Here is a 13,086-nt window from a genome sequence, read left to right as displayed (position 1 = left end):
ATCTCACACAGAGCGACGCAGCAGAATATCTCCTCCGATTTAAAGCCCCCTACTGGAAACACACACACAGCTCTGCTGGTGTCTCTCTCTCTGTCACAGGTAGGAGCCGTTTGTTATGTTTGTCTCTCAGTGTTAATCTGTGTCTGAGCTGTAAAGACACTGATGGGAGTCTGTCACAGGCCTGCAGGTGAAAGTGGAAACTGCTGCAGAGGAACAGACAGTAACACTGATCTGCAGCAGCACCTGCACTCTGCCCAATAACCCCACTTACATCTGGTACAAGAACAGACAGAGTGAGTCTCACTGCAGATCTGCCTCCTGCTTTGTAGCTGTGGTCAGTGGAGCGGTCAACTACAGCTGTGCTGTTGAAGGCCATGAGAGCCTCCTCTCTCCTCCAGTGTGTGAGTGGACATTTCTACACTCACTAATAATCTAATCTTCTATCATTCTACTAATAAGTGAAACATGATTGTTTACCAACTTTCCAACCAGACTCTCCCAGAAACACCAGAGCAGTGCTGCTTCCCTCTGGAGAGAGAGAGGAGGGAGAGTCAGTGACTCTGAGCTGCAGCAGTGATGCAGACCCTCCTGTTCTCTCCTACTCCTGGTTTAAGCAGAGAGCAGCTGCAGACACACCGCTGACAACAGGCCAGAATTACAGCATCACCAACATCAGCTCCCAGCACAGCGGACTCTACTACTGCACCGCTCACAACCAGCTAGGACATCACAGCTCTACACCCGTTCATCTGGATGTGAAACGTAAGCAGCTGTAGAATGATGATCAGTTTGGATTACACCCTCTCTTTGATTTAGGGATTTTGTAACATGGCTGATATACTGTATAGTTGTAGTAGGATGTTTTACACACATTTATCATGGACATGAATATCATGACAAACATCTTTAGTAGAAAATATGTTTTTTTATTTGTCCACCTGCTTTATTTTTTTTATCAACACAGGGTCATTGGCTTATGAATTATTTGGTGTTAAATGTCTTTTAATTTGCCTAAACCAATACCTCTTAACTTCCTGTTGGTGATCATGATTGTCTACAGCTGGTAGCTTCTGTCTCCAGGGTTTGGTTGAAAGCAGTCATTGATTTGGCCAACACACAGTACATGGGTGTGTAAGTCCAAGGAGCTCAGTGCAGATCTGAGAAAGATCTTATGTAGACTTACACAAGTGCAGATTCAGAGATCATCAGTTTAAACAATTATAGGTAAGAACAGCTTATTGGAAGGTGTCGTCACTAGGGTCTGTAAGAAGACCCAAACTGTCACCATCAGCTAAGACGAAAACGGTTCAGATGGTCAGAAACAACATAAGAACCATCAAGGCACAGGCCTGCCATTAACTGGAAGCTGCTGGAACAGCAAGTTTTACATTGGACTTAAAGGTTGCAGTGCACAAAAGAAGGCCCTGCTCCTAAATCAACACCTTTAAAGCTCTTTGCAGCTGAACCACACAGACAAAAGAAAAGCCTTCTGGAGTTGATTGTTCACAGTGACCAGAAGCTTGTTTGGAAGAGTAAAGCTGAGCCGTTAAACACCAGAGCATCATTCTCAGACATTTTTTCTGCAAGTATAGCACTGGTATATTGCAAAAAGTGAATGGAATAATGACAAAGGCAGACTACCCCAGAACTCTTCAGCAAGACGGTTGAAACTTGACGCTGAGCCCAAACACATTAGTGTAATTGATAAAGCAGACTCCGACTTTAACCTTGGGTTCAATTCTGATAAGAGAAGTCAAATATCCACACAGAATTCTGCTAGAAGCTTGTTGATGGCTACCCAAAGCGTCTGGTCATGGTGCAACTTGCTAAGGGACATCTGACCTAATATTAGATAAAACATGCTGAGTGTATGTAAACTACACAGCTGTGGATCATAACTGTATATGTTAGCACTTCTGTCAAATATTTAAATGTGAGAATTACTGAAGGAGAGGAAACTACTGACCCATTACTGACTGTATAATAAAGTCCACCCGAATCTCACTGTGTGACTTATTGCTCTTTTCATAAAATCTAAATACACAATAAAGGCATAAAAAACAGTATGGGTGAAATATTTAGGTGGATAGATAGAGGGCCTTAATTACATTGATAAAATGCACATAACAGCTGTAAACACATTTATATTGAAGCGTTGGTCTTTGGGTTTAGAAGTCATAAACTAGCAGTTTCAGGGTCAGAGTGGAAAATTTGTATTAAATTATTTTCTTTTTCGATTTTTTTTTTCTTCTCTGTAATTTATGATGTGGTTCATGGTTTATTTCTGAAGGTCCAGAGATGAGCTCAGTGCTAAAGCTGGTCACAGTGGGAGTGATGGTGGTCTTTGTGGCTCTGATACTCATCACAGCAGCTCTGTGGTTGTGGTATGTGAACTATTAATTAGATAAATGTGTGAACATGAATTTCATTAAATGAAAGCTTTAACTTCTGTCAACACTGCTGACTGTCTCTCAGGAGGAGAAAGTCTGAAGAGCACAGGAGCACTGAGGAGAGTGAACAGGTGAATACGTTAGAGAGGAGAGACTAAACATCATCAAATGTAGCCTATTTCCAAACCTCTCTCTCTCTCTCTCTCTCTCTCAGTGTGACTCTCCTCCTGTGTATGGTAACATTTCAGTCCTAGCCATGACCTCTGACCTCACACAGAGAGAGGACTCAGGTGAACAGGACGACGTTCACTACTCCAGTGTTCAGTTCAGACCTTCTCACACACACAGGGAATCTCCAGCCTCTACTTCCAGACCTTTTCTAGATCCCACAGAAGAGCAGGATGTACTGTATGCTGCTGTGAACTTCAGCACACACACTGCTGCCCCCCAGTGAGTAAACCCTGTCATTACAGCTTCACTCATTCTGCACTGCTTTAGTACTTAATGTTTATCTAGAACGTCTCTTCATCTCTTCTTCTACAGGGTTCTGGTTGCTGAAGCAGTCAATGACCAGACTTACAGTCAGATCCACAAACATACATCACACATTAAAACACCGGTCTAAAGTTTAGATCAGAGGGGTTTTCTCAGGGGTTTTCTGAAGACAGCAGAACTGAAAGTAACTCGTCTACAGATGTCAGGCTTCGTCTGACATTCCTCTAATGAACTTTTAACGAAAGGCTCATACAATTAGGATGACGATGATTGCAGCATTGTCCTCCTCGTCCTACAGAGCAGCAATCCAACTGCTCCATCAACACAAGTGTACAGATTAACATCTACAAGAAAAACCACAAGAACCCAAATAAAGAACACAGTTCTCTACTTAATCTTCTTCTACTCCATTACTTTCAGCTCCCATCTCTCTCTTTTTGTATTTTAGCTCATCTTATTGTCTGCTGTGAAGCTCTGGCCTGGTCAGAAGTGTCTTTAGTGGTCACCCACTTCTCTCACTGTTTAAAATTACATGACCGGTTTTAAGGAGTTGTCGGATGATGAACTTGCACAGCTTCTATTATTGAGGACAGGACCAGAAGTACCCCTCCATAAACTCTTAAACCAGCTGTATCAAGCTGTCATTACAGGCTAAAACAAGAAGACGCAGCAGAGCTTAGCCAGCAGCATATGGCCTCCTGTTTATAATATTGATAGTTTTGATGTTATAATATTGACAAACAGCCTTACAGAGTATTACAGTCTGATAACTCTGACAGTAGGTGAACTTTGTTCACTGAGGTTTAGATAGAAATTGCTGTTTGTAGCTAAAGCCTCTCTGTTCGTTCCCCTCAGACCAGCTTGAGTTTCTCAACTGGCTTCTGATACTGGTTTCTGATACTGGTTTCTGATACTGGCTTCTGATACTGGTTTCTGAGGACATGCTGGTATCTAACCAACTACAGTGCTCTCTGTTAATCCAAAATGCTAATAAACCTCAAACATGAATGTTTAAGAAAGTAAAAGTGAGGTTTTGGGCAACTATTATTGTGCAGAAGTTTTATGCAGCTAAATAAAAACCCATTTTCCCATCTCACTTATTTATTCAGATCTGTTCAACTCAAAACTTTACAATATACATTTCTGACACATAAAAATCAGTGACAATATAGCCACCCAGAGAGAGTAGATGTAACCCTGTGGAGAGTGAAGCTGCTCTAATGGTGGAGTTAAAGAGAGTGTAAAGCTCTGCAGACATGCAGTGAATATTCTGCTCTACAGAGGAGAAATACGCGCCTCTATGCTGTGCTGTGCTCCTGGAAGTTCTGCTGGCTGATGGATCATTTTGTAAAACGGCTTTAAAGAGCTGACACTGTCTGGTAAGTAAGTTTACTGTGTTCTAAACAGCAAACAGCATTTTTTTCAACCCGACATCATTTCAGAGTTAAAACAGTGTTAGCTCCTTAGCTAACGATGCTGCTAGCAGCTCCACCCTAAACTGAGGCTTTCATAATGGGAGCGTTAGCATGGTGGCTAAGTGGGTAGGAGCCCATAGTGTTAACTAGTTCTCTGACTGCATGATGGGTTTGTTTAACATGGCTTAACTCAGGACTCTGAAACATGAGCCAGCATCAACTTTGTTGAGTCCTGAGTGAATTTGCCATGTTTACAGAAGCTGGAGTGATGTTAGACAGTTAGGGAGAGCTCAGTAACTCGCTGTATTTTGAGAAGTGCAGGGTGGATTATATGAAGGGCAGTTGGCTCCTAACGGGACAAGGTGTCTGCTTTGCTCATAATAACTGGATGCTCTCTTTAAAGAAGGTGTGTACACAGATCAGCCATATCATTAATACCACTTGTCTAATATGAGTTGGTCCCCCTTGTGCTGCATTAACAGATTTGAGCATTAGAGACATGAACTCTACAAGACCTCTGAAGGGTTTCTGTGTTCTCTGGCACCAAAACATAATCAGCAGATCTTTTACATCCTGTAAGTTGTGAGATGGGGCCTCAATAGACGCCCATCAATGAACCTCAGGTGCCAATGACCCTGTTGCTGAAGAGTCACCTGGAATCTTCTGGGTCACTGGGTGTAATGAAGAAGGCTGAGAGCACTGCCTGTGTTCTCCTACACAAGACTCAGGAATTCAGCCACTTCATCAGAGAGGACGTGAAGGTGGCATGGTGCAGAACTGCTCTCCTGGCCTGGTCCTGCGCGCTCTACTGTCTGGTGGATTCAGGTAAACCTCAAATTCCATATTCATTAATAGATTTAAACTGTAAACTAAATGAAGTGGTCATGTGATCAATATCAGTGGTCATTCTAAAGACACAGTACAAACTGGCAAGAACTTGGAGAGTGTAGAAGGAGTTCTTCAGTCTGAACACTGTGCTTTCACTAATCCCACAGTTCCCTAGCTAACACACTGTAATCCAGTTAGCTGCATAATATTATGTCCTTTATTTACAAGGAATGTAAACCTACTGTAATGTTAACCATAGGGCTGCTGTATCACACCTAGTGATCAGTGCCAGCTCAGAAGGAATGAGTGGTACAGAGATGAAGGTGATCAGTCTGAAGCTTTTGGTCAGTCTGAATCAGTGAGATTAATAACAGAGACTAAAGTCGGACATTTGGGCTCCATCCAGTTGCCAACCTGAATCACTGCTATCATGAAGACTAGGTGGATGTGCAGCACCACAGCCAGGCTCCTCATCATCACATCCTAGTCCTCGTTCCTGTTCTGCACCAGACACCTACTGCAGTGTGTAGCACAGGATTAGCTTTGTCTTTGTCCTCACAAGCTTCATTCCATTTTCTTAAGGACCTTCAGAATCTTTATAAAGAATATTTATATCATATTTATATTAATAAACACATATACATACACTGCTCAAAAAATAAAGGGAACACTCAAATAACATCCTAGATTTGAATGAATGAAATATTCTCATTGAATACTTTGTTCTGTGCAAAGTTAAATGTGCTGACAACAAAATCACACAAAAATAATCAATGGAAATCAAATTTATTTACCAGTGGAGGCCTGGATTTGGAGTCACACACAAAATTAAAGTGGAAAAACACACTACAGGCTGATCCAACTTTGATGTAATGTCCTGAGCCAAAATGAGGCTCAGTATTGTGTGTGGCCTCCACATGCCTACAACGCCTGGGCATGCTCCTGATGAGGTGGCAGATGGTCTCCTGAGGGATCTCCTCCCAGACCTGGACTAAAGCATTCGCCAACTCCTGGGCAGTATGTGGTGCAATGTGACGTTGGTGGATGGAGCGAGACATGATGTCCCAGATGTGCTCAATCGGATTCAGGTCTGGGGAATGGGCGGGCCAGTCCATAGCTTCAATGCCTTCATCTTGCAGGAACTGCTGACACACTCTAGCCACATGAGGTCTAGCATTGTCCTGCGTTAGGGGGAACCCAGGGCCAACCGCACCAGCATATGGGCTCACAAGTGCAGTTTGATCATGGTGCTGCTGAACTATGCTCAGACTTACCAAGCAAAACGTCCCACAAGACCACATTTCTTAGAAAATATATTTATTAATGTTTATCCATGTTTAATAAAGAAAATACAGCATAGAATTCATAACAGAGAATGGCAGAAAAATAATAAATAATATTTTAATATTGGTCTTTTTAGAATTAATAGGCTTTTGTACACTAAATAAATAAATAAATAAATAAACATGTTTAAGCGACTTTCCCATCCAACATGCTTTTCTCAGTCCATTTCACCACATTGTTGGATGTGCCGAAAAGTCTGTCCCAGTGACTGAAGAAAGGAGCAGAGTTGCTGCTGGGCTCCTGGTGGTCAAGGTCATGAGCTAGTGCTCCTTCAAGCAGTCCAAAAGAAACAAGGTGGCTTGGGGTCCAGGGCAGGTCGTAGCCGATGTGATGCTCAACCGACAACCAGATGCTGAAGATGGTGAGGGTCCACGTAGGGATAGCTGCTGTATCCCTGCCAAAGCTTCTTAACTCCAAAATCACCCGAGTAGTGCTGTGCACTGGCCAGCCTTTTCAACTGGACATATCAGATTTCAGAGGCAGACAATTAAATCTAATCTCTCCATTTCTCATAAAATGATGAAGACTACTGTAATCCTAAACGCTGTTTCTACCCAAATACATGAAGTTTGGTGTAGTAAAACTGTTCAACTGTTTTGAGTTTGGTGAGCGTTTGTGATCATTTTACAGATCTTTGTTGAATCAGCTTATAATAATTGAGTTTATTCTGTTGATGTTGGTAAATGGACAGTGATTGTTCCATGTGATCTTAAAAACACACAGACAGAAATAAACTGCACTGATGTTGGATTGAATCATTTCTCCCATATTGATGTTTCCCAACAAGTCCAGTAACTGAGTCAGCTGTGCTGGGTCAGTAATATACAGTGGGGTTGTGGGTGGAATACAACCTATTTGAGTAAAACTCTCACTTTCCTATTGGCTCCTGGTGCCACCTGTTTCCATACTGGGCGTGTCTTTCCCCCTTTACTCACCATCAATGTGCAGTAATTTCCCCCAGGCTACATTCCCCTATGTGGTCACTTGTTGTCTGTATAGTGTTCTTAGGGTCTAGTCTTAGTGCTGAAGGCTGTAAGAGCTTGATGGTGCCTGAATAATGAAGTGATCACTAATGCAGAATTGTACCATCTGTATTTGTGAAGATGGTCATTGTTAATATGTTAATTAGGTCAAATTTGACAGAGACTTTGTTCTTGGTAGGTGTAACATTACATGGTCAATCAGTTACATTAACTGATCTTTTAAAGTCTATTAAGAACAAAATCCAGGATTGGAAACAAATACATATACAAATACATTTTTATTTGGATTTAAGTTTATGTAAAATATGGGTTTAATACATATACAGTAATATTTTAATTTAAAGTTAGTGTTTTCTATATTTATGTAATTAAAAAAGAAAAAGTAGAAAGATGGTTCATCCATTCTTGCCCTCTTTAAGTGTACTGATCTTTAGTGAGTCTACAAGAACACTTTAGTCCACTGTAGCTTAATAAAGCTGAACACACCTGAGTTTACTTTTTTCACTAGGGACTAAATTGTGCTGGTCAGTTTTTGTCTAATCATTTCAGTTGAAAGCCAAATGTTATTTTATCTAAATGTTATTAACTGCCTCCTTCCCAACAAACTATAAATGTTTTATGTCCAAATTCATCTTCCACTTAATTGTGGTGGTCAGTTTTTGTCTAATGCCTTTAATCTAAACGGTGAACAGAGGCTGCATGTACCACCAACTGCCAGCAGAGGGCGACGCAGCACAGACTGCAAAACTGGTTCTGAATAAAGAAACTTTAATAGCGTCTAAACGGTTCATCATATGACTCTGAGACACGTTGCATTTTATGAGGTGCCTCCTTCACAACAAACTACAGCGCTTATATGACTATTTTACAGTCCACTACATTGTGGTGGTCAGTTTTTTGTCTAAAAATTTCATAGGATTTGAGCAGGGTAAGGGATTCAGACTATGCAGACAGCTGCCAGCAGAGGGCGACTGCAGCGCTCAGTTTTACTGGTTCTGTATGAATCAGAATCAGAGATACTTTATTGTTCCTGGAGGGAAATTACAGTTGTTATAGCTGCAACCGTTTGTGTATAAAATAAACACACTATAAAATAAACACTCTACAAAATAAATCAAACAAATTTCGAACAAAGAGAGAAAAGAGAGGTTTTCTCTGCAAACAGAACAGAAATAAGAAACTTCAGCAGCAGCTGAACGGTTGATAATATGTCTCCAAAACAAGTTTTTATATTCTACTAAATTGTGGTTGTCAGTTTTTGGCTAATAATTTCAGGAGCTTTTCAGCAGTGTAAAGGGTCAGTCTGTGCCGCCAGCTGCCACCAGAGGGCGACGGCCGCACAGACTGCAGCACTAGAGGTTGTCTCTGCAAAAATAAAAAACGGTTGTTTAAAAATCTCCAGAACAAGTAATATTTTATTAAGTGCCTCTTTTGCTTAACTTTCACTCAATTGTGGTGTTAAATTTTTTGTCTAATAATTTCAATAGGATTTAAACAGAGTGAGGGGTTCAGGCTATGCAGACAGCTGCCAGCAGAGGGCGACGGCGGCACACAGTTCTACTGGTTCTGTATAAAGAGGTTTTCTTTGTAAACAATATAAATAAGGAACTTCAGTAGCAGCTGAACGGTTTATCATATTTCTCTAAAACAAGTTGTATTTTATCAGGCGTCTCCTTCACAACAAAATACTGCCTTTATTTAGGCAGTTTTACATTCCACTAAATTGTGGTTGTTGTTTTTGTATAGTCATTTCAGTAGCATTTGAACAGACATTCATACAGCTCTTTAACAAGCCGTATTTGTTAAGTGAATCCTTCACAAGAAACTATAACTGCTGTATGTCCATATTTAACTTCCGCTCAATTGTGGTGGGTAATTTGTGTCTAATAACTTCCAGCTGCCAGCAGAGGGCGATGGCGGCACACAGCGCTGCTGGTTCTGTATAAAGAGGTTTTTTCTGCTTGTTTCTGTACCCCAACCTCTGAGTAACACACACACCTTTCCCATTGGTTCCTCACACTACCTATTTGCATATAGGGCGGAGCCTCCCTTCTCTCACCGTCAGTGAGCTGTTCTTCCCCCTGGGTCCTAGCGCCAAAACATTAGAGTCCAGTGTGTTCAGCTTTATTAAGCTACAGTGAACTAAAGTGTTCTTGTAGATTCACTAATGATCAGTACACTTAATGAGAGCTAGAATTAAACTATTTTGATACGTTTTATACTTTAATTGTTGTAAATAAAGCATAGCCTAAATGAACTGTTTTTAACTGAGCTAAAATTGAACTATTTTAAGTAAACTTAGACTTTAAACACCTCACTGCATATGTATTAAAATCCATATTTCACAAACATGAAGAGATACTGAAACACATTTAATAAGTATTAAACAGAGTTTATTTTTACTGGAAGTTAATGGATCAGTTAATGTAATTGATTGGCCTCACAGTGTCACACACAGCAAGGAAACCTGGTCCAGATTTAAAAACCTATGTAGCACAAGACAGATGAAGCACAAAATTAAACTAAAAGTAAACTTCAATGTATTTATAAAAAATATACATATATATATATATATGTGTGTGTATGTGTATATATATATATATCATATTCTACTAGTGTCTAAATATTAAAAAGAGAATCACACAACTTGTAGCTGAATATAAAGGGCTTTCTATTAGACCTATAACACACTACTTGGGTGTAGAAGCTTTTACTGCATGACTACATAGTGCACTACATAGGGAGCATAGTCATTTCAGATGTGGCTCAAGTAACCGGTTCTCCTAGAACTGTAAGAGTTTAATATAGATATGGATGTGAGGAGATGAATTTCTTAGGTGACATAATCATGTTTAGGGCTGAGTTACAGCAACCGGGGTGCACCTCACGTTCAACCCTGGTGGCTGGACTCTAAGAGGGGGACTGTGGTGAGAGGAAGGTGGGGTTGCTGGGTCGCCTGACCTTTCATGCTGGGTTCTCTACCTCTGATCACAGACAGCTGCTGCTTGTTCAGGAAGGAGCACCCGCATCATAAAAGCTCAGCTCTCGTCGACACGGGAGAGAGGACACTCTCTGATGGAGCTTTTAGAGGCATTCCACTCTTCAGACATCTGGTTCCCATCACCTCCACTGTGAACAGTTCTGACTCTGTAAGTTTCTCTAGAACGGAGCATTTCACACCAAACCACTCTGAATGACTTTACTTACATCTCAACCACTGAATTCTGCAGAAATGATAGAAATGATGGACGTTTCTATTGATCATCACTGGAGCTGCTGTTCTTCATTATTCTGCTGGTTTAATCTGAATATTTAAAAAAGGAGACTCAAAAAAACTCATTAATAATCAAACTCATATTATTCTCATATAATTCAACTCATATAAACTAAATATATTCTCAGGTAACTTCAGCTATTCTAACTCTAGTCTGAGCACTACTCTAAAACACATCACTGCTCCATTAGAATTGGATCTTAATTCTGAATGATCAGTGGAAGGGTGGTGGGTCTACTCCAGCTCACTAAAGACATACCATTCCTCATCCTGCAGCAGGCTAAATGCCTGGCCGAGTGCCAGCTCAGGACTGTCAATGGGCTGCTCGCTAGTCAGGGCTGGGATCTCCAGCACCTCTCCTCTTCCCTGACTACCTTCAGCAAGGTGTGGAGCAGCCCTGTTGTTGACAGGCTCCTTGCTGGTTTCTGCTCCCCTGCTCTGTCTAACCACAGACACATCTGGAGCAGCTGTTTCTCCTGCAGTGTCCACCTGGCACCCTGTCCTCCCCTTCAGGCTAAGTCTAGACTCGTCCCTCTGCCTACCTAGGCCTACGCACATGGGTATCTTGCTACCTCTGATTACTTGAACATGGTTAGAGCATTTGAACCACTGAACATTTTTAAATTTTCATTCATTTGTATTATAAAATCATAAGGATTTATAGGATTTTGCCATGGTTAATTATCTTTCCAATCCTTATTAAATATGCTGTATTTATGTGAGTTTGTGGGAATGCTACATCTGACTCCTTAGATAAGTATAAAGACTAAACACTATTTATTTCAGTACTGTAACTTACCTGCTGCGTCGCAAGCCTTGTTCTCTTTTGTATCCACCATTGGTTGGGCAGCAGCAGGTGGAGGGACAGGTGAGTGTAGCATGGGACGTGAAAGGAACTCCTCAAGAGTGCATGAGTTCCCAAGGGTGTTGTCATCCTTGGCCTCCACATTCATGCCCCTCAGTCTTGAAAACCTGCTGGATTTGGCAGCAGCAGGTGGAGGGACAGGTGTGTGGATAGGAGATAACATGACGTCCTCTTTGACTCTGATGGGAGAGCTCTCCAGCTCCTCAGCCACCCGTGGGGCAAGAACCCTGCACTGAACCCTCTGCCTAATAGGAGGCAAAGTAGTGGGCGGTAAGGAGTCCATGTTGGACTTCTGAACACCCACATTTGGGTCGTTCATCATGAGTCTCATTTTCTCCATATACTCTTGGCACTTCCTCCCGATGCTCTCTCGAAGGGAGGGGGCAAGAATAATGGGTTTACTGCTATTACTGCTGTCTGTCTGTTTTATAGTTTATTATTCTTAATATATTGATCTTCTGTTTAGCCATAAAGCTTTCCTCCAGTCCCTGGTCATTTACTGCTGTTTTTAAAGACAACCAGGACTCTGTTCCTTAATGCATGTGTAATAACTTATTCAAAAGTAACTACACCATCCATAATGTTTTGCTGTATCAAGATCATGGGACTAGTCTGTGTGAGCTCATCTGTCTGTAGGTTGTGGGTTTGTTGGCCTGATTGCTCTACAGTAAGAGTTTATATTACTCTGGGTGTCTGTGTCTGTGTCTGTGTGTGTGTGTGTGTGTGTGTGTGTGTGTGGTAGGTAATAAGGCTTGACTGATGTTACACTATATGACCAAAAGGTTTTAGACACTCCTTAAACTACTTTAAGTTGCACCTGTTGCTGACACAGATGTGCAAATGCACACCTGCAGCTTGCCTATTCCCTGTAGAAAAGTACTGCCAATAGTTTAGGACTCTGTTGAGCAGATAAATATGAACCTATTGGCACTGTGTCCAGGTGTGGGCTAGAGGGGTATAAAGCCCTCCATTATTGAGCTTCTGGAGCAGTGGAACTGTTTCCTCTGGAATGATTAAACATTATTCAGCTTATTCAGTATTTTAAGATGGGTTGGGGGGTTGGGGATGAGATGGGGATCATCCAACATCAAATGTTCCAGAATCTAGTAAAAAAATAGTCTCGGACAGTAGAGACAGTTACCCCAACAAAAGCAAGATAAACTCTTGAAAACCCTTGATTTCAGAAAATTGATCTCTGTCTACAGAAGCTGTTAAAGCACAAGATACACCACTGATCTCTGGTCCAAGCAGAAGATACCCTATAAAAACTGTCTGCAGTAAAGTGTATGGAGAACTGGAGTGCTCTGTCTCTGAGCTGGGGGTCTAATATGTTCCCTTTCAAAGTTTGGAGAATCTTTCCACTGCTGCAGAACTTAGAAAATGATCTGCTGTATCTTATGAGTAATTATTAAACCACACTATATGAAATATAATCTAAATACACATATACAGTACAGGCCAAAAGTTTGGACACACCTTCTCATCCAATGCG

At 41.3% G+C, this 13,086-nt stretch overlaps 1 protein-coding gene and 1 long non-coding RNA gene across 2 annotated transcripts in view; both read left to right on the top strand.

Annotated features, from left to right (window-relative positions):
- The window catches only part of LOC140547750 (sialoadhesin-like), a 51,013-nt gene that overhangs the window by 3,964 nt on the left and 33,963 nt on the right, over window positions 1–13,086 (top strand). Inside the window, exons 6-7 of the mRNA XM_072670886.1 lie at window positions 212–401; window positions 493–762. Of these exons, the coding sequence (XP_072526987.1) occupies window positions 212–401; window positions 493–762 (460 nt within the window). The remainder of the gene's footprint in view (window positions 1–211; window positions 402–492; window positions 763–13,086) is intronic.
- Window positions 2,314–3,280, top strand: LOC140547852 (uncharacterized). The gene is made up of 4 exons (XR_011978515.1): window positions 2,314–2,384; window positions 2,476–2,521; window positions 2,605–2,840; window positions 2,934–3,280. It is a non-coding gene; the product is annotated as an uncharacterized lncRNA (long non-coding RNA).

This window comes from Salminus brasiliensis, chromosome 25, assembly GCF_030463535.1.
Source record: "Salminus brasiliensis chromosome 25, fSalBra1.hap2, whole genome shotgun sequence".
Classification (NCBI taxonomy): Eukaryota; Metazoa; Chordata; class Actinopteri; order Characiformes; family Bryconidae; genus Salminus; species Salminus brasiliensis.
The sequence above is the reverse complement of the archived record's forward strand: the minus strand, read 5'-3'. Positions and strand labels throughout refer to the sequence as shown.